This window comes from Mastigoproctus giganteus, chromosome 2 (genome assembly GCF_048544385.1).
Source record: "Mastigoproctus giganteus isolate SK-2022 chromosome 2, ASM4854438v1, whole genome shotgun sequence".
Taxonomy (NCBI): domain Eukaryota; kingdom Metazoa; phylum Arthropoda; class Arachnida; order Uropygi; family Thelyphonidae; genus Mastigoproctus; species Mastigoproctus giganteus.
In genome coordinates this window covers 23,908,407-23,929,578 of record NC_143576.1, presented here as the reverse complement: position 1 = coordinate 23,929,578, position 21,172 = coordinate 23,908,407, and the positions used below count along the sequence as shown (strand labels likewise).

General features: G+C 41.8%; 1 protein-coding gene across 1 annotated transcript in view; it reads left to right on the top strand.

The window, feature by feature from the left end:
• Nucleotides 1-21,172, top strand: part of LOC150089224 (furin-like protease 1, isoforms 1/1-X/2) — a 553,478-nt gene that overhangs the window by 401,297 nt on the left and 131,009 nt on the right. Inside the window, exon 8 of the mRNA XM_090388436.1 lies at nt 4,446-4,658. Within this exon, the coding sequence (XP_090244562.1) occupies nt 4,446-4,658 (213 nt within the window). The remainder of the gene's footprint in view (nt 1-4,445; nt 4,659-21,172) is intronic.

Here is a 21,172-nt window from a genome sequence, read left to right as displayed (position 1 = left end):
TACTTCCATTCTTTTTTTTTATTATTTATTTATTTTCTTTTAAATACTTTTCTTATTTTATAATTATTTTTTTTATTATTTTTTTTCCAAGTTTTTTTTTTTTTTTTTTTCACTCATTCATCTTTTTCTCACACACCAGGAGGGGATGCAATGATGTGTAGTGTAAATTTAAATGCTAATTAAAACTAAGGTTAGTGTGTACTTAACTAGCATTTATGGTTTGTGTTCTTTTTCTCATATACTTACACTTTTATTCATTCTTTTAGCTCTCATCTCATTTATTCGACTCTTACTTTCTGCATTGCACTCTCTGGGCACCTCAACTTACTGTTATTCTTCAGTTGTGGTGCAGGCCTAGCCACAAGTGTTGTTATTTTTTTTTTTTGTAGGCCAGGGGAGAATGCAGTGATAGTGTTTATGTGGTTAGTAAATGTTTGTTAGTACAGTATATATAAAGTGATGTAAGTTATTTTTAACTTTGTATTCTTTTGGCCAATTACATTTGCTCTTCCACTCATTCCCATTTACTCTCTCTTTCCCTCATGCTAGGTCACTCTTTCTTTCACCAAAACTGCCATTTATTCCCTTTTACCATAATTCCTAGTTCACTCAGTTCCCAGCCTAATCATTGTCTTTCATTCTCATTCATTCATACTACATTGCATCCCTTTGCTACTAGCCTACTGATATTTTTCAGCTAATCTGCTCCCTGTATCTCCCTCCCCTACGTGGTTACTTATTTGGCATGGGGCCCCAGGTTCCTACACATGGCAGGGTAATCCTGGGGAGGGAGATACAGGGAGCAGATACAGGGATACAGGGTAATCCTTGTCATGTCAGGGTGCAGAATACTGCTAACCTGACAGTTTTTAAGTCATCGTCTGGGCGTGGTGGGAAACTTGGGCAATTTTACTATTGATTATTGTTTAATTGCTGGGGAGCTGAATTGCCATTCTTTGCATTGCTCTGCGCATTTGGAATACTTTCTGTGTGAAAGATGCAAAAGCTTTATAATTTTGCTCTTCTATGATGAACAGATGTTCTTCTCCCCTGGGAAGGGGACCAATCTGTGCTATTAGCTTTGTCCTGGGGATGTCATATATTATACGTTCATATAGAATGTGTGCCCAGTCTTCAATTTTGCCACAGGTGCAGTTTGGGTCATCGGTCAGGCCTAAGGAGGTTAGTTTCGCCTTTAGGGAGCCGTGACCTGTCAATATAAATGTTGTAAAAAGTCCAGGGGCATACCACTTAGGTGGCTTTGGGCTAACCATTGACACCTGTGGCAGAAACCATTTGGTAACCAAACCTCTGGTTTCTTGCTCCCACTTTGTTTGCCATAGCTCGTGGAGCTTTGTGGCTATTCTTTTTTTTTCATCATTGAAGGTGTTGGCTGTGTCAAGGGCTATCCCCAGAAATTCTGTGGGGTATGCCCTTTTTAAATCTATAATATAAGCCTCTTTTGGCTACTTCCAGGAAAAGTGGGAGAGTTCCGGCCAGCAACTGTAGTGCAGGTGTGCTTACTGTCCGACATGCTCTGGTAATAGTGAGTAGTAGTGTCCTTTGTATCGATTCTAATTTATTCCTATTTCTTACTATGGCCGAGCAGATGAACAACGCACCGGCTCCATAGGTGATAACAGGTAGGAACATTGCACGGTATATGATTGCCAGGGTCTTTCTTTTGAGTCCCCAGTCTGCTCGACTGATCCTGGCAATCATACCTGCATAATTTCTCACTTTCTTCATCAAGTAGATCAAATGGGGGTAAAAGGTTAATTTTGAATCAAAGACCACTCCAAGATATTTTAGTTCTGTTACTATTTTTATAGTGGTTGTGTTAATTTTGATTTGTGGACGTCTTCTTATGTCCAAATTGCCTTTTAGATGTATTTGCTTGGTTTTTTCATGCGATATTTTGAGCATGTGCATTTGTGCCCACTCCTGCAGCTGCAAGAGGGTGGCATTTGATCTTTGTTCTACAACCACTCGTGAGTTACCTTTTACAAGGAAAATCATGTCATCTGCAAAGGCCAGGCTTTCCACGGGCCCAGATCCAAGGCCAGAAATTCGTCCAGAACAATGTTCCAAAAGAAAGGGCCAAGGATTGAACCCTGCGGGCAGCCTTTATTCACAGGGCTTGTCAATTCCTGGAACCTTGTGCGTACTGAGACACTTCTGTCTGTAAGGTAGCTGACAGAAGTGTCAATGGTAAAGAAGTAAGATTTTGTTTTCGTAAGGGTTACTACAGAGTTCGCAAACAATTTTTAAATTCTGTTCAGTGAAACCAACTGATGATGTTAACCAGCTTCAAATTCTAAATGCAAAGCATTTTGTAGAAGCTACTAAGCTTTTTATACCAAATAACAGATACTGTTCAAAGATTTTGACTGAATGGATATTAGATGAACTGATGGGGGAAGACTAGGGGCAGAGAAGAAAAATACATGGGCTGCATAGAATTTATCAGAGGATACAGAAATCTACATGTAAACTAGTCTACAGTCAAGTCATAAATGGGTTTAGGCAGGCCCAGGCAAAGTGGAAAAGTCTCTGGCAAAGAATATAAAGAAAAGTTGCAGACGTCTTTTCTTATGTTAATTAACACTAGAAAGAATGAGATAAATAACATTAGTGCACTAGATATGAATGGTAATAACTGTTGACAATCCTGTTCAGGTTGTTGACAAAAACAATAGATATTTTGCATCTAACATTCATAAAAAGAAATTTTTAGTGATTGGGATGCCAGAAGTATGTTATATTGTGAAAGGGATCTGAATTATTTTGCAATAACAGAAGAAAGTGGAAGTGAACAGTGTTGATTTTAGAAGTAAATAAGGCACTTGGGCTGGTGCTATGTCTCTATTTATATTAAAAGGAGTAGCAAAAGATGTAAGCTAAGCAAACCTCTAATCATAATTATGAGAGTGTCCTTTGATCCAAGGGAGGTCCTTCTTGATTGGAGATGTGCAAATATCTCTCCAATTCACAGAGGTGAGGGGGGGGGGGGTTCAAAGGGTGAAGTGAGTAATTACAGACCTCTAAGCTTGACTTCTATTCTGGGGAAAATAATGAAGTAACTGGTTAACGAAGTAATGTAGTACCATCTAGACACTACAGCAATTCCAGCATGGATTTGTTAAGGACCAATCTTATCTAATTGGATACTATGATTCAATAACAAAAGAACTAAAATGAAAAAATAATTTTAACATCATATACTTAGATTTCAGAAATGATTTTGATACTGTTCCACATAAAATACTGCCGTACAAATTAGAGGTTACTGCTATGGCTATAGGGATGGTTAAGTGGGAGAAGACAGAGTGATTATCATTGGTACTGCTCTTCTTGGACTAATGCTATTATTGGAGTTCTTCAGGGTTCGGTGCTGAGCCCATTGTTGTTTTTCAGTATTCATTAATGATATTGATTAGGGTATATCAGGCTTAATATCTCAGTTTTCAGATGATACAAGATTGGCATGGTGATTAATGTCAGTAATTAGGGTATGTTACTGCAATAATATCTAAAAAAACTAAGCCTATGGGCTGAGAGGTGACAATTTAAGTTTAACATTGACAAATGCGAGTTACATGTGAGGGAGAAGTAATCATCACAGAATATCATTCTCGCTGTGTGGTATTACACTACACTCAAAGTAGTAAAGAACGAAAAAAGATCCTGGATTATTGTGCACTCAGACATGAAAGTTCTCTGAGTAGTGCAGAGGGATGGCTAAGATAGCTCATGGGATTTTGGCAATGATATGCATAAATAGTTTCAGCAGGGATAAGAAGTTATTATTCCACTGTATCAGAAAATGGTTAAGCTATGTTGAGTGCAGGCCGCAAAGTCTCATTTTTGGAAGGACGTAGATCTCTTGGAATTGATACAGAGATGAACAACAAGATTAATGAGGGGAACAAAAGTGATCCCTTACCAAGAAACACTTCAGTTCTGCAAATTGCAGGGTTAGAAACTAGATGCATCTAGTAGGTGATCTGATTGAGGTGATTAAGGCTTTGAATGGATTGAATAAGCTAAACGTTGATAGCATTACTTTTGATTAGACAACACACATAAGGGGCACATAAATTTAAGTTCAGAAGTTGAGGTAGGATAATTGCAGGATTGATATGTGTAAATTTACTTTCAGCCGAAAGATAATTGATTGTTGGAGCAAACTTTTCTGGTGTTTTCAAAGCAGGTAGCTTAAATAAATATACCAGAGAATTAGAGGAATTATTAATGGGGATGGATTTTGGGTGTTTTTTTTTTTTTTTTTTTTTGATGATTTTATTTAAGTTTGCTTCCTTTCATCATATGCTATTTGTGAAACCAACATGTTCACAGACAAACAAAAAACTTTATAATGATTGTATGTGTTTGTGTTATTAATAGTTGAAAGAATGTTATCATATCCATATTTCTGATTTTAGGGTAGGAGTGGTTTGGGATCCATATTTGTATGGGCTTCTGGTAATGGAGGACGTGAACATGACAACTGCAATTGTGATGGCTATACAAATTCCATCTGGACACTTTCCATTAGCAGTGCAACAGAAAATGGCTTGGTACCTTGGTACAGTGAGGCTTGTTCTTCTACTTTGGCTTCCACTTATAGTAGTGGTTCTTCGGGAGAGAGACAAATAGTAAGAATTAATTTTTGGAAATTTCAATAGTTCAAATAATATTGATTACAGTTATTAGGAACAATATGTTTTAAATTAAAAACAGTATTTTAGTCAATATTATTCATAGTTACAAAGTGCAGAATTTTAATAAACTTTTTTACCTATTCCAAAAATAGTGAATAGTACACTGTGCAGATGCTTCTTGTCATATATTTATTTTTATGATCCCCTCTGTAGGTGCACTATGCAGGGAATAGCTAGTATCTGTGTGTGGTGAAATTTTTGTGATTGTTTAGGCATTCTGTTCTATAGAGCTTCAATTGTATATGTCAAGTTATCAAAACAGCAGTGGTGTTTATGTATACTTTTTAGAAATTGGTGAGTTAAATGATTGTTCTAACAAGTACATAGGTAACTGTCTCTGTAAATTGCATGTGTTCTGTGGTTGGCTTGGCTGTATTGTAGAAAAACCAATGGCAGCCCTTGGCTAAGACTGATTAACCCAGCTCCATCTATATAAAAAAAACCCAAAGACTCAAAAAAACCCAAAAACAAAAAAACCAAAAACCCAAAAAACCATTATGATGAGGAACTTTTAAAGTTCCTCATCATAATGGGATTCAACCTAGGCTTTTCCCACAGTGTGGAGGGGAAAGCAGGTGTAGAGCCTCTTGCTTGGAACTTTATAAATCATTAAGTCTGAAAGGTTGACAACTTCATTGCAAACATACCATTATCAATTTCTGCTGATGTAGAATATACCTCATAAAATACATCTAGCATTAGCATTAGCATTAGTAGAGGCATATGATGCAAGAAAGCAAGCTTATTCAGCATCAGCCAAAAAAAAAAAAAAAAAAAAACCACTCCCATTTCACCCCTCCGTTTGTTCGAAATACCTGTCCAGTTGAGCTTTAAATTTGTTTAGGCTATCAACTTCAACAACAAGTGATGGAAGGCGGTTCCACCAACCAACCACCCGCTGGCCAAAGGCAAATTTCCGCACATCTATCCAACATCCGTCCTTCCTCAATTTGAATTTATGCCCTCTGAGGTGATTATTCTGAGCAAGATGAAGAATCCCATTGGCATTGAGCATGCTCAAACCATTCAAAGCCTTATACACCTCTATCAGATCACCTCGCCGGTGCCTAGTCTCCAGACTCTGTAATTTGCAAAACTTAAGCCTTTCTTCGTAAGAGCAACCCTTTGTTCCATTCACTAATCTTGTTGCCCTTCTCTGTACCCGTTCCAGCAGCTCTACATCCTTCTTGAAATGAGGCCTCCAGACCTGTATACAGTACTCAAGATGTGGCCTAACCATTGCCTTATACAAGGGAATAATCACCTCCTTATCCCTACTAGAAAAATTCCTGTATATCATTGACAAGACACCATGAGCTACTCTTGCAGCTCGTCTGCACTGCTCAGAGAACTTCATATCTGCCTGCACAATTACCCCCAGGTCCTTTTCATTCTCCACCACTGTCAGTGTAGTACCGCAGAGTTGATACATTGCTCTGGGGTTACAGTTTCCCATATGTAGTACTTTACATTTGTCAATGTTAAACTTCATTTGCCACCTCTCAGCCCATCTGTTCAGCCTTTCCAGATTCTGCTGCAGCAGCATAGCGTCAGTAGTGTCCTTAACAACCCTGCCAACCTTTGTATCATCTGCAAACTTGGACATTAAACTTGATATGCCATCATCAATATCATTCATAAACACCGAAAACAACAACGGACCCAACACTGAACCCTGAGGAACTCCACTAATAACATTAGTCCACGTTGAGCAGTGTCCATTGATTACCACTCTCTGTCTTCTGCCACTCAACCATCCCCTTATCCATAGCAGCAATTTGCCTCCAATGCCACACTGTTCCAATTTGTGCAGCAGTCTTCCATGTGCAACAGTATCAAAAGCCTTCCTAAGATCCAAATATATAATATCAAAGTTATTCCCTGCATCCAGTTCTTTTGTGACTACATCATAGTATCCAATCAAATTGGTCAGGCAAGACCTGCCCTTAACAAAACCGTGCTGCGTCTGAGCTATAACTGAATTCTTGTCTAGATGATCCTGCAGTGCTTCTTTAACCAGTGCCTCCATTAATTTACCTGGAACAGAAGTTAAACTAACAGGTCTATAATTACTTGTGTCAGCCTTTGATCCTCCTTTGTGAATTGGGGTTACATTTGCACATCTCCACTCTATGGGTACCTCCCCTGAGTCCAAAGAAGCTCTCATAATTATGGCTAGGGGTTTGCTTACTTCCTTTGCTGCCTCCTTTAATATAACTGGATAGATCCCATCCACCCCAGGTGCCTTTTTTATGTTTATCCCTAACAATCTCTCCTCCACTTTCCTCTCAGTTATTACAAAATCATCCAGCTCACTGCCAATGTTTACTTGGCAGTGAGCTGAATATCATATATTCCTGAATAACTCCTCATGCGTGAATGTAGATGCAAAATACTCGTTTAGATTGTTAGCCACCTGAGCAGGATCTAAATCCAATTACTCTGAAATATAAAATAACAGAGTATTCAATTAACATCATAAATACAGATTGAATAATAGTTCCAGGGTGGAAATTATTTGGGTTGTAATCAAATTTTGCCAAACCTCAAAAATGCCAACAATTGAAACGCTAACAGGTATAAAATGCCAACACGGCCAAAATGTGATTGATCAAAACATCAACTGGTTAAATTTTGTAACAGCTTAAAATATCAACTTGTTACATTGTTTTTATGTAAAGTACTAATTGTGTCAAATTTCAGACAAAAGTTGTTTTCCCATCATCTGTAGAAAGGAATCCTCTTTCTATAAATCATGATGAAACTTGAATACACTGTTGCTAAAGAATGCAGGGGACTCCATTCTTGAATCTCATGGGGAAGAAGAATTTTTAGATTTGATATCATTATCAAGGTACTGCCCTCTTTGGCAGCATAGTGGTTTCATCATTTGTTTTGAAGAGATCTGGGATTGAATCCTCTTGGACGCTAGAAGAATTCTTAAAGGCCATCTGGGGCTGTAGTTAGCCATTCTCAGGTGAAGGAAGTAGGGTTTGCCATATGAGTTATTGTGGGATTCTTGTCCTTTCACAACACACAAATTGGCTTGTGAACACACACATTTGATATCATATATTTGGATTTTAGAAAGGCTTTTGATACTGTTGCACATGGAAGACTGCTGCATAAATTGGAGCAGTATGGCAATGGAGGCAAATTGCTGCTATGGATAAAGGGATGGTTGAGTGGGAAAAGACAGAGACTGGTAATCAATGGACACTGCTATTTGTGGAGTAATGTTTTTAGTGGAGTTCCCCACTGTTGGGTCCAATGTTGTTTTCTGTATTCATTAATGATATTGATGATGGTATATCAGGCTTAATGTCCAAGTTTGCAGATGATACGAAGGTTGGCAGGGTTGTTAATGACAGTATGCTGCTGAACAGGATCTAGAAAAGTTGAGCAGATGTGCTGAGAGGTGGAAACTGAAGTTTAACATTGACAAATGTAAAGTATTGCCTATGGGAAGCAGTAACCCCCAGAGTAACGTATCAACTGTGTGGTACTGAACTTACAGTGGTAGAGAGAGTGAAAAGGACCTGGGGGTAATTGTGCAGGCAGATATGAAGTTTTCTGAGCAGTGCAGACAGTCTGCAAGAGTAACTCATGGTGTCTTGTCAATGACATACAAGAATTTTTCTAGCAGGGATAAGGAGGTGATTATTCTCTTGTATAAGGCAATGGTCAAGCCACACCTTGAGTACTGTATACAGGTCTGGAGGCCTCATTTTAAGAAGGATGTAGAGCTGTTGGAACAAGTACAGAGAAAGGCAACAAGATTAGTGAATGGAACAAAGGGGTGCTCTTACGAAGAAAGGCTTAAGTTTTGCAAATTACAGTGTCTGGAGACTAGGCACCTGTGAGGTGATTTGATTGAGGTGTATAAAGCCTTGAATGGTTTGAGCATGCTCAATGCTGATGGGATTCTTCCTCTTCCTCAGAATAATCACCTGAGAGGACATAAATTCAAATTGAGGAAAGGCAGTTGTAGGATAGATGTGCAGAAGTTTGCCTTTTCCCAGTGGGTGATTGATTGCTGGAACAAACTTCCATCTGTCATTGTAGAAGTTGATAGCTTAAACAGATTCAAGGCATAACTGGACAAATATTTGGAGCGAGTGAAAGGGTGAAATGAGAAGGGGGTGTTTTTTTTTTTTTTTTGCTGATGCTATATAAGCTTGCTTTCTTGCATCATGTGCCCTTGCTAATGCTAATTTACACAGGCATAATGGTGTGGTGCAATATGGCCTTAAGTGCTGGGGTGCCTTAACAGCTACAGAATGTAGCAAATCAACAGCTACTGAATATCATATAGCAAGAAGATTACAGATTATCTTTGGTTGTTATTATTAGAGTTTATGGCACAGTTGTTTTCTGAGAAACTATCATTACACTTAGAAAATTATTATTCCTCTTCAAGATATTGTTTTCAGTTCCCTTTGCTACAATAACCCTATGGTTTCATGATCACAAGTAAGCCTGTATATTGCAATGCAGTGGGTGGGGGATCTGCACAGTTATTAAAACTGGGAACAGTAAGGTGAAAAGTTAGGTAGCCTTGGGAAAAAGTTACATAGTTTTTCTCTCAGAAACTTGATATATATATATTTTTTTTTTCATTCATTTTGAAGATGATGAATGTCTCCTTTCTGAAGCAAAGGATTCTGAAAACTCGATTTTGTATTGCCTCTACATAGAAGCCAACTATATCTTACGAATCTAATAAAATCATTAAAATATGACATGTAATCTTCCTGGTGTGCTGTCTTTTTGTAACTAACAAGCATGTAATACACTATTTAATAATTCAGTTGGCAACACATCTCAGTTTTTGATCATTATTCCTAGCTATCACATCTTTCTAAAGAAGAGAGAAAAATTTCCATTAGAATTTTTTTACTGAAGTGTTAATAATACATTTTACATAATGACAATAATTATTTGGTTATAATAGATTTTTGATCTCATGGAAGCAAACAGAGGAACATTTTAAATCACTACAATGCATGTACTTCTACAATGGAACTGTGAAGAAGTTCACATATATGCAAACCACACTCTAAGGCACTCTGCAATCTAAATAACAGACCACACACCTCTCAGCATATCTCATGGAAGTGTAGCCTTTATAACTAATTTTCAAATGCTAACCAATCACATTCTACTGTAAACATCACTAGAAGCAGTTACAGTCTGTGTCTTAGCTTGTACTATGACCGCAATAACATGTGTACTGATATTTATTTAAAGTATACCCAGTAAAATAAAATAAAATAAAATATTTCCAGAAGCTTTCGGAACTCGTGTCCCTTTCTCAACTGACAGAATTTTTAAATACATTACAAGCAAACTGTGGCACGTTACTCATTCGTCATTGTTGTAGCACGGACGTGTGCTGCCTTGCGCCAGTGATCATCCATCAATAAAACGGTTGTCTCCAGGATTGGATGTATACGCATGCCTTTCTGGCGATTTAATGCCTTAGGGTTGTTCATTATGTTTAGTGACTCTAGCCATAGGCGGTGGCGAAAGTGTCGCGCGTGGTCCACTATCTCAAAGTCGCGCTTGGGGTCAAGATCGTGGTTGGTAGCCCAAAAATGTTCTGCAAGCGCGGACTGGTCAGTTTCGGCAAGCCGGATTGCTCTGTCGTGTTCCGTGAGGCGATCCTGGAGACGTCTCGATGTCTCACCTACGTAGCAACTGTTACAGGCCCTACAGGTGATACGGTACACTACATTGCTGCGTAAGACAGGTGTGACAGGGGTCTTCACACTGGAGACAAGTGAACGTAGGTTCCTACCTGGTAATTGTACACATTTTATGTTGTAACTTCTCAGGATCTTCGAGATACGTCCTGACACTCCTGGATAGTACGGAATGTAGGCGGATGATATGCCGACTTGCTTCGGAGGTCTTGGGTTGGAAGTAAGCTCTTGTGCCTGTAACAAGCATCTGTTTAGTACATGGGATGGATAACCGCATCTGGTTAAGTCCGCCTTCACACGGGAGATCTCGTTACGTCTAATTGTGTCGGTGCTGGAATGGCTCCAGGCCCTGGAGAACAGGGTGCGGGCAGTGCTATTGAGATGGCTTGGAGCGTGGCCGGACCCGTAGTTGGTGAATTGACCGCACCACATGGGTTTGCGGTATACTGAGGTCTCTAGATGTGGGCCTACGCGATGCACTAGCACGTCCAGAAACGGGAGCGAACCGTCCACCTCTGATTCTACGGTAAACTTGATGAAATTGGATAGAGAGTTGAGGTATTCTAGTAGTACCGTTTCAGAACCACGTGGTATTATGGTAAAAATATCGTCGACATATCTACACCACGTTGTAATAGGTGTAGGTGGGTTCTGGTGTATCTGCTTCTCCAGATCTTCCATGGCGATGTTAGCTACTACGGAACTGACAGGGGCACCCATAGCAGTGCCATGTACTTGTTTGTAGAGTGAGTCTTCAAAGGTGAAGATGCTGCTAGAGAGGCATAGGTTGAGGGCGGTACAGATGTCATCAGTGGATAGTGACGTCCTGGATTGGAGGCTTAAGTCGCTCTCAAGGAGCCTTCTGGCGCAGTGCACGGCCTGTTGGACGGGAATCGAGGTGAATAAAGAAACCACGTCAAATGATGCCATGACAGAGTTATCAGGGATTGAAATGTCCTTAATGGTGTTAATGAATTCACTGCTGTTTTTAACGGTGTGAGATGTATTACCTATAAGAGGCGAGAGGAGGCTCGCGATGTGTTTGGACAGTTCATACGTTGGGGCACTGCAGCAAGACACTATAGGTCTGAGAGGAATACCCGGTTTATGGATCTTTGGTAATCCGTAGAATTGTGGTAGTTGACAGCCAGTACCACGCAGAAGATGGTGAGTCGCGGTCGGGATCTTCTTATCTTTAAGCCATGCGTGGACAAGTTTATTAACATTTGCTTCCAGACGTTTCAAGACTTTAACGGGAGGATCAGGTAGAGGTTCATATACGTTAGGATCGAGTAATAGGGCCAAGGCTTTCTCTCGGTAGGCTGATCGGTCCAGCACAACAGTCCGGCGCCCTTTATCCGCAGGAAGTACAACGATGGAGTTGTCTTTTCTTATAGATGACAGGGCGGCACGTTGGCGGTGGTTGAGGTTTGAGCACGTTTTTCGAGTGTTGCGGAGGACTGCGGCAGTCTTGAATCGGATCTCGTTGGCAGTTTCTTCGGGAAGGTTGGTAATACTGGCTTCTATGCCCATAGCGAGCTGTGTGATGGGAGGTTTCGATGGTATAACGGCGAATTTCATACCGTTTGATAAAACACTCAGCTGCTCGTTGGACAGTTGTTTGTTACTTAGATTCAAGACGAAAGAAGTCGTGTCGTCTGAACGAGTGTTCGTCTTTAAGGAGTTAGTTTCTATGCTCAAGTTTATGAACTTGCGCTGTTGGCGTAAACGGTAGGTATCCGAGGTCTGACTAGCCCGATGGCAGATGGTATGTATAAGGTTTGTAAATACAATAGGCGAGACCTTACCTTGTATATGTTGTAACAGTCTGGACTTGTTGTAGTCAGCGTTCCTGATTTCATGGTGGAGATGGGATATCCATAAATTTAACGTGCGCAGGCTGAAGTTAAAGCAGGCACGATCCATATGAGAGTTGTGGAACGGGGCTTTGTATCGGAACCCTTTAGGTATAATTCGATTGCTTTTGCATCTGTGGGCGAAGCGTAAATGTTGCCTGTAGCGAGCTATTGAGAGGAAGCATTTTTTGCAACTGTGCACAATCGTTGTAGGTATTATGGCCATAAAGTGATCGAATAGTGACAAATGGGCCTGGAGTACTGGGGTCCATAGTTTAACAGATATTTATTTAAAGTATACCCAGTAAAATAAAATAAAATAAAATATTTCCAGAAGCTTTCGGAACTCGTGTCCCTTTCTCAACTGACAGAATTTTTAAATACATTACAAGCAAACTGTGGCACGTTACTCATTCGTCATTGTTGTAGCACGGACGTGTGCTGCCTTGCGCCAGTGATCATCCATCAATAAAACGGTTGTCTCCAGGATTGGATGTATACGCATGCCTTTCTGGCGATTTAATGCCTTAGGGTTGTTCATTATGTTTAGTGACTCTAGCCATAGGCGGTGGCGAAAGTGTCGCGCGTGGTCCACTATCTCAAAGTCGCGCTTGGGGTCAAGATCGTGGTTGGTAGCCCAAAAATGTTCTGCAAGCGCGGACTGGTCAGTTTCGGCAAGCCGGATTGCTCTGTCGTGTTCCGTGAGGCGATCCTGGAGACGTCTCGATGTCTCACCTACGTAGCAACTGTTACAGGCCCTACAGGTGATACGGTACACTACATTGCTGCGTAAGACAGGTGTGACAGGGGTCTTCACACTGGAGACAAGTGAACGTAGGTTCCTACCTGGTAATTGTACACATTTTATGTTGTAACTTCTCAGGATCTTCGAGATACGTCCTGACACTCCTGGATAGTACGGAATGTAGGCGGATGATATGCCGACTTGCTTCGGAGGTCTTGGGTTGGAAGTAAGCTCTTGTGCCTGTAACAAGCATCTGTTTAGTACATGGGATGGATAACCGCATCTGGTTAAGTCCGCCTTCACACGGGAGATCTCGTTACGTCTAATTGTGTCGGTGCTGGAATGGCTCCAGGCCCTGGAGAACAGGGTGCGGGCAGTGCTATTGAGATGGCTTGGAGCGTGGCCGGACCCGTAGTTGGTGAATTGACCGCACCACATGGGTTTGCGGTATACTGAGGTCTCTAGATGTGGGCCTACGCGATGCACTAGCACGTCCAGAAACGGGAGCGAACCGTCCACCTCTGATTCTACGGTAAACTTGATGAAATTGGATAGAGAGTTGAGGTATTCTAGTAGTACCGTTTCAGAACCACGTGGTATTATGGTAAAAATATCGTCGACATATCTACACCACGTTGTAATAGGTGTAGGTGGGTTCTGGTGTATCTGCTTCTCCAGATCTTCCATGGCGATGTTAGCTACTACGGAACTGACAGGGGCACCCATAGCAGTGCCATGTACTTGTTTGTAGAGTGAGTCTTCAAAGGTGAAGATGCTGCTAGAGAGGCATAGGTTGAGGGCGGTACAGATGTCATCAGTGGATAGTGACGTCCTGGATTGGAGGCTTAAGTCGCTCTCAAGGAGCCTTCTGGCGCAGTGCACGGCCTGTTGGACGGGAATCGAGGTGAATAAAGAAACCACGTCAAATGATGCCATGACAGAGTTATCAGGGATTGAAATGTCCTTAATGGTGTTAATGAATTCACTGCTGTTTTTAACGGTGTGAGATGTATTACCTATAAGAGGCGAGAGGAGGCTCGCGATGTGTTTGGACAGTTCATACGTTGGGGCACTGCAGCAAGACACTATAGGTCTGAGAGGAATACCCGGTTTATGGATCTTTGGTAATCCGTAGAATTGTGGTAGTTGACAGCCAGTACCACGCAGAAGATGGTGAGTCGCGGTCGGGATCTTCTTATCTTTAAGCCATGCGTGGACAAGTTTATTAACATTTGCTTCCAGACGTTTCAAGACTTTAACGGGAGGATCAGGTAGAGGTTCATATACGTTAGGATCGAGTAATAGGGCCAAGGCTTTCTCTCGGTAGGCTGATCGGTCCAGCACAACAGTCCGGCGCCCTTTATCCGCAGGAAGTACAACGATGGAGTTGTCTTTTCTTATAGATGACAGGGCGGCACGTTGGCGGTGGTTGAGGTTTGAGCACGTTTTTCGAGTGTTGCGGAGGACTGCGGCAGTCTTGAATCGGATCTCGTTGGCAGTTTCTTCGGGAAGGTTGGTAATACTGGCTTCTATGCCCATAGCGAGCTGTGTGATGGGAGGTTTCGATGGTATAACGGCGAATTTCATACCGTTTGATAAAACACTCAGCTGCTCGTTGGACAGTTGTTTGTTACTTAGATTCAAGACGAAAGAAGTCGTGTCGTCTGAACGAGTGTTCGTCTTTAAGGAGTTAGTTTCTATGCTCAAGTTTATGAACTTGCGCTGTTGGCGCGGACTGGTCAGTTCCGGCTTGCCGAAACTGACCAGTCCGCGCTTGCAGAACATTTTTGGGCTACCAACCACGATCTTGACCCCAAGCGCGACTTTGAGATAGTGGACCACGCGCGACACTTTCGCCACCGCCTATGGCTAGAGTCACTAAACATAATGAACAACCCTAAGGCATTAAATCGCCAGAAAGGCATGCGTATACATCCAATCCTGGAGACAACCGTTTTATTGATGGATGATCACTGGCGCAAGGCAGCACACGTCCGTGCTACAACAATGACGAATGAGTAACGTGCCACAGTTTGCTTGTAATGTATTTAAAAATTCTGTCAGTTGAGAAAGGGACACGAGTTCCGAAAGCTTCTGGAAATATTTTATTTTATTTTATTTTACTGGGTATACTTTAAATAAATATCTGTTAAACTATGGACCCCAGTACTCCAGGCCCATTTGTCACTATTCGATCACTTTATGGCCATAATACCTACAACGATTGTGCACAGTTGCAAAAATGCTTCCTCTCAATAGCTCGCTACAGGCAACATTTACGCTTCGCCCACAGATGCAAAAGCAATCGAATTATACCTAAAGGGTTCCGATACAAAGCCCCGTTCCACAACTCTCATATGGATCGTGCCTGCTTTAACTTCAGCCTGCGCACGTTAAATTTATGGATATCCCATCTCCACCATGAAATCAGGAACGCTGACTACAACAAGTCCAGACTGTTACAACATATACAAGGTAAGGTCTCGCCTATTGTATTTACAAACCTTATACATACCATCTGCCATCGGGCTAGTCAGACCTCGGATACCTACCGTTTACGCCAACAGCGCAAGTTCATAAACTTGAGCATAGAAACTAACTCCTTAAAGACGAACACTCGTTCAGACGACACGACTTCTTTCGTCTTGAATCTAAGTAACAAACAACTGTCCAACGAGCAGCTGAGTGTTTTATCAAACGGTATGAAATTCGCCGTTATACCATCGAAACCTCCCATCACACAGCTCGCTATGGGCATAGAAGCCAGTATTACCAACCTTCCCGAAGAAACTGCCAACGAGATCCGATTCAAGACTGCCGCAGTCCTCCGCAACACTCGAAAAACGTGCTCAAACCTCAACCACCGCCAACGTGCCGCCCTGTCATCTATAAGAAAAGACAACTCCATCGTTGTACTTCCTGCGGATAAAGGGCGCCGGACTGTTGTGCTGGACCGATCAGCCTACCGAGAGAAAGCCTTGGCCCTATTACTCGATCCTAACGTATATGAACCTCTACCTGATCCTCCCGTTAAAGTCTTGAAACGTCTGGAAGCAAATGTTAATAAACTTGTCCACGCATGGCTTAAAGATAAGAAGATCCCGACCGCGACTCACCATCTTCTGCGTGGTACTGGCTGTCAACTACCACAATTCTACGGATTACCAAAGATCCATAAACCGGGTATTCCTCTCAGACCTATAGTGTCTTGCTGCAGTGCCCCAACGTATGAACTGTCCAAACACATCGCGAGCCTCCTCTCGCCTCTTATAGGTAATACATCTCACACCGTTAAAAACAGCAGTGAATTCATTAACACCATTAAGGACATTTCAATCCCTGATAACTCTGTCATGGCATCATTTGACGTGGTTTCTTTATTCACCTCGATTCCCGTCCAACAGGCCGTGCACTGCGCCAGAAGGCTCCTTGAGAGCGACTTAAGCCTCCAATCCAGGACGTCACTATCCACTGATGACATCTGTACCGCCCTCAACCTATGCCTCTCTAGCAGCATCTTCACCTTTGAAGACTCACTCTACAAACAAGTACATGGCACTGCTATGGGTGCCCCTGTCAGTTCCGTAGTAGCTAACATCGCCATGGAAGATCTGGAGAAGCAGATACACCAGAACCCACCTACACCTATTACAACGTGGTGTAGATATGTCGACGATATTTTTACCATAATACCACGTGGTTCTGAAACGGTACTACTAGAATACCTCAACTCTCTATCCAATTTCATCAAGTTTACCGTAGAATCAGAGGTGGACGGTTCGCTCCCGTTTCTGGACGTGCTAGTGCATCGCGTAGGCCCACATCTAGAGACCTCAGTATACCGCAAACCCATGTGGTGCGGTCAATTCACCAACTACGGGTCCGGCCACGCTCCAAGCCATCTCAATAGCACTGCCCGCACCCTGTTCTCCAGGGCCTGGAGCCATTCCAGCACCGACACAATTAGACGTAACGAGATCTCCCGTGTGAAGGCGGACTTAACCAGATGCGGTTATCCATCCCATGTACTAAACAGATGCTTGTTACAGGCACAAGAGCTTACTTCCAACCCAAGACCTCCGAAGCAAGTCGGCATATCATCCGCCTACATTCCGTACTATCCAGGAGTGTCAGGACGTATCTCGAAGATCCTGAGAAGTTACAACATAAAATGTGTACAATTACCAGGTAGGAACCTACGTTCACTTGTCTCCAGTGTGAAGACCCCTGTCACACCTGTCTTACGCAGCAATGTAGTGTACCGTATCACCTGTAGGGCCTGTAACAGTTGCTACGTAGGTGAGACATCGAGACGTCTCCAGGATCGCCTCACGGAACACGACAGAGCAATCCGGCTTGCCGAAACTGACCAGTCCGCGCTTGCAGAACATTTTTGGGCTACCAACCACGATCTTGACCCCAAGCGCGACTTTGAGATAGTGGACCACGCGCGACACTTTCGCCACCGCCTATGGCTAGAGTCACTAAACATAATGAACAACCCTAAGGCATTAAATCGCCAGAAAGGCATGCGTATACATCCAATCCTGGAGACAACCGTTTTATTGATGGATGATCACTGGCGCAAGGCAGCACACGTCCGTGCTACAACAATGACGAATGAGTAACGTGCCACAGTTTGCTTGTAATGTATTTAAAAATTCTGTCAGTTGAGAAAGGGACACGAGTTCCGAAAGCTTCTGGAAATATTTTATTTTATTTTATTTTACTGGGTATACTTTAAATAAATATCTGTTAAACTATGGACCCCAGTACTCCAGGCCCATTTGTCACAACATGTGTACTGTTATGTGTCTCCTTAAATCAAAACTATCCATATCGGAACATAGACAGTATGCTTAGGCAACTACTTCTTATCTTCTCAAACTCATTATGCTTCTTATTGTGGATGATGAATACGATTAAGATTCCAGGGGATTTGGTATCTGTTCTGTGGTTTTCTGAAATACAACAGTGGGCTTGCCACTTTCAACCAAGTCACTATCCTAATGGAAGGCAATCTTACTTCCCCCACCATTACCTGTCAGAAAATAGATGAATTTCATAGTACATGTCATATGAATTTGGCTTTTAAAACTAAAATACTTTAGACAGCCATGTATTAGTATTACTCAAGCCCAGTTATGCTAGGAAGCAGACTTATTCCGAATCAATTAAAAAAAATATATATATATATAAAAAAAAAAGCACGCACCCTGTGTTAATCACAGTTTTTCCAGAATGTGCACATGTAATATGAGTTAGTGGTGTTACTAAGTTTCCCTGTAAGGTGTTGGTTTTGATATGTTTTATCAAAAAGTAAAGTATTGCACCTACAGCTTACTTCTTTGCAGTTTGGTATCATGCAGTGTTGAAAAATGTCATGTGTGATATTTTACTGTTAAAAGAAAGAATTGACATAATTGAATTAAAAGTGATGGTATGGCCACTAAAAATATTGCTGTAAAATTTGGTGTTGGCAGAAACCAAATCCAAAAAATATGGTGTCTTCAAAGGACATTTTGTTTGAAGATCATAAGAAGAATTGATTTGAGAATAGAAAAAGAAAATACTGATCTACGGGTAATGAAGAAATTAATAACTATTGCAATTTTTTTGTTGATTGCTCTGTAAGAAACGGCCTGTAACTGGGCCATTAATCCAAGAAATGGCTTTAAAATGACTTAAATACAAATGAATTTAAAGCTTTCAATAAGATGGCTTCAGTCATTTTTAAAATGACATAACATCATACCTGGTTGTGACGGTAGAGAAAGTGGCAGTATAGAAAGTCAATTTGTCAAATGTTGAATTAATAGCAAAGTTGGAGAGCATCTGAGCTGAGTATCAATGTGAAGATATTTATAATTTAGATCAGTGATGTCCAACCTATAGCCTTCGGGCCTGATACAGCCCACAAATAATTTTTATACAGTCCTCACTGTATTGAGGACTGTATAAAAATTTATACAGTCCTCAATACAGTTTAGGGGAGGTAGGTAATATCTAAAGGAAAGTGAATTGCATAGGAACCCATAACCGGAAACGTCACGGGAAAGTAGTAGCAGAGGCACAAGAAGCAGAAATGACACAAGACAGTAATTAGTGGCAAACATTTATTTGACATAATATTAACAATGGAGTATGAGATGGATGCATTTCATGATGTTACAACAGATGCCCGAAGGTTCCACCATGAGATGCGATGCATGAGTGACACCAACGCAGCATGGATTGGCAGACACGGTCTAACACACCTGGAGTTTCTTTGACAGTAGTAGCAGCGCAGACAAGTCTCGCCACGAGATCCATTTCCATCTCCACAGGCAATTCATACATGATAGATTTGAGGTTCCCCACAGAAAGAAATCAAGGCTCGATAAATAAGGTGAGTGCAGAAGCCAGGCAACGGGTCCACCACGGCCATTCCATCGACGCCCAAAACGCCTGTTCAAATGGTCATGAACACACCTTCCATAATGGGCAGGCGTCCCATCATGTTGTACCAAATGTTGCGTCTCACATTTGCTGTAACATCGTCAAGGAACCCTGGTAGAACTTGTTCAACCAGGGTTCCTTGACGATGTTACAGCAAATGAGCGATATTTAGCGGAGTTCGTGCGGGATGGTAACAGATACGGGCCGACTAAGCAGTCACCGACCATACCTGCCCACACATTTATTGCAAAGGGATGTTGTGCCGCATGGGGATGCACACCGTGTGGGTTGTCGTGAGCCCACACATGAGCATTGTGCTGATTGAATAAGCCTTCCTGAGTGAAATAAGCCTCATCCGTGAACAAAACATAGGCTGGAAAATTAAAGTCTTGAACACTTTCTTGGAGAAACCACTGTGCAAAAGCCACACGTGCAGGATGATCTTGGGGGAGCAGTAACTGAACCCTTTGGAGATGAAAGGGGGTGTAAGGAATCATCGTACCAGACATGCTGTACACTGCAACGAGACCCTCCTAAGGCAGAGGCAACTGCACATGTGCTGGTAGTAGGATTATTCTGGATGGCATTCAACATACTTTGTTCCATGGCGGGAGTTCACATCGAACGTGGTCTGCCCGCACTACTCCTGTTACCTCTAAGTGACCCATAATCGCACAAATTTTGATGCACATGCGCAAACAAACAGTGGTCCGGTACATGTCTGTCTGGGAAGCGTTCTCCATAAATTCATTGAGCGACTCATCCATTGCCCCTCTGCTAATCCATACACTAGGTGCATGTCTGCCAGCTCACAGTTCGTATATCGATGCAAGCTCTTCGTGCAGCGACTACTGCGCCGTCTACCGACTTACGGTGATGTTTCTGGTTATGGGTTCCTATGCGATTCACATTCCTTTAGATGTTGCCTACCTCCGCTAAACGTTTGTACCAATATTTTTGAGACACCCTGTATTTCTTAACTAACAAAATGGAAGAATAAGGACATATCCCCAATATGTAGAAATTCCATTTGCTACACAGCTTTGAAAATTAAAACAATTATCAGATTTATATAGGTGAATCAAAATTGAACAACTCAGTATGTGCTGTAGTAGTTTTTTTTTTTTTTTTTTTTTTGAATCAACTGTATCTGTCTTCTTGCCTCTTGTTCACAGTTGGCGCCTCCGTAGCCAGGTGGGAAGGAGCAGCAGTGCGTAGCACACGCTTCTTGTTTAGACCGGGGTTCGAGCCCGTCACCACCAAATACGGAGGATGCGGAAAGGTCAGGGAATGACCACCACATATCCCGGAGCAATATGGCCTTAGTTGATAATGCTCCTAAAAACCAAATAACAAACAACAACAATGTTCACAGTACTTTTATAGTAGAACTATATGCTTTGCAACTAGGCTTGGATGGCATTAGTGAATACTAGATTTTTATTAGAGACATTTATTGTCTCTAACATGTTTATTAGAGCACCAAAAGATGGCAGAATCTAGGTATAAGATAAGTGTGCAGGATAAACAGCTTCTACTGGGGCTTGAGTGGAGCTCTGCTAAGCCGCACCAGCAGGTCCTCCAGGGAAGCAGAGTCAGGCACCTTTCCAAAGGGAATAAAATCAATCCCCAAATATCTCCATGATATAGTTACCTTGCTGGTTGGAAGCTTTAGGTCACCAACTAAGAAGCTGCGGTTATCCA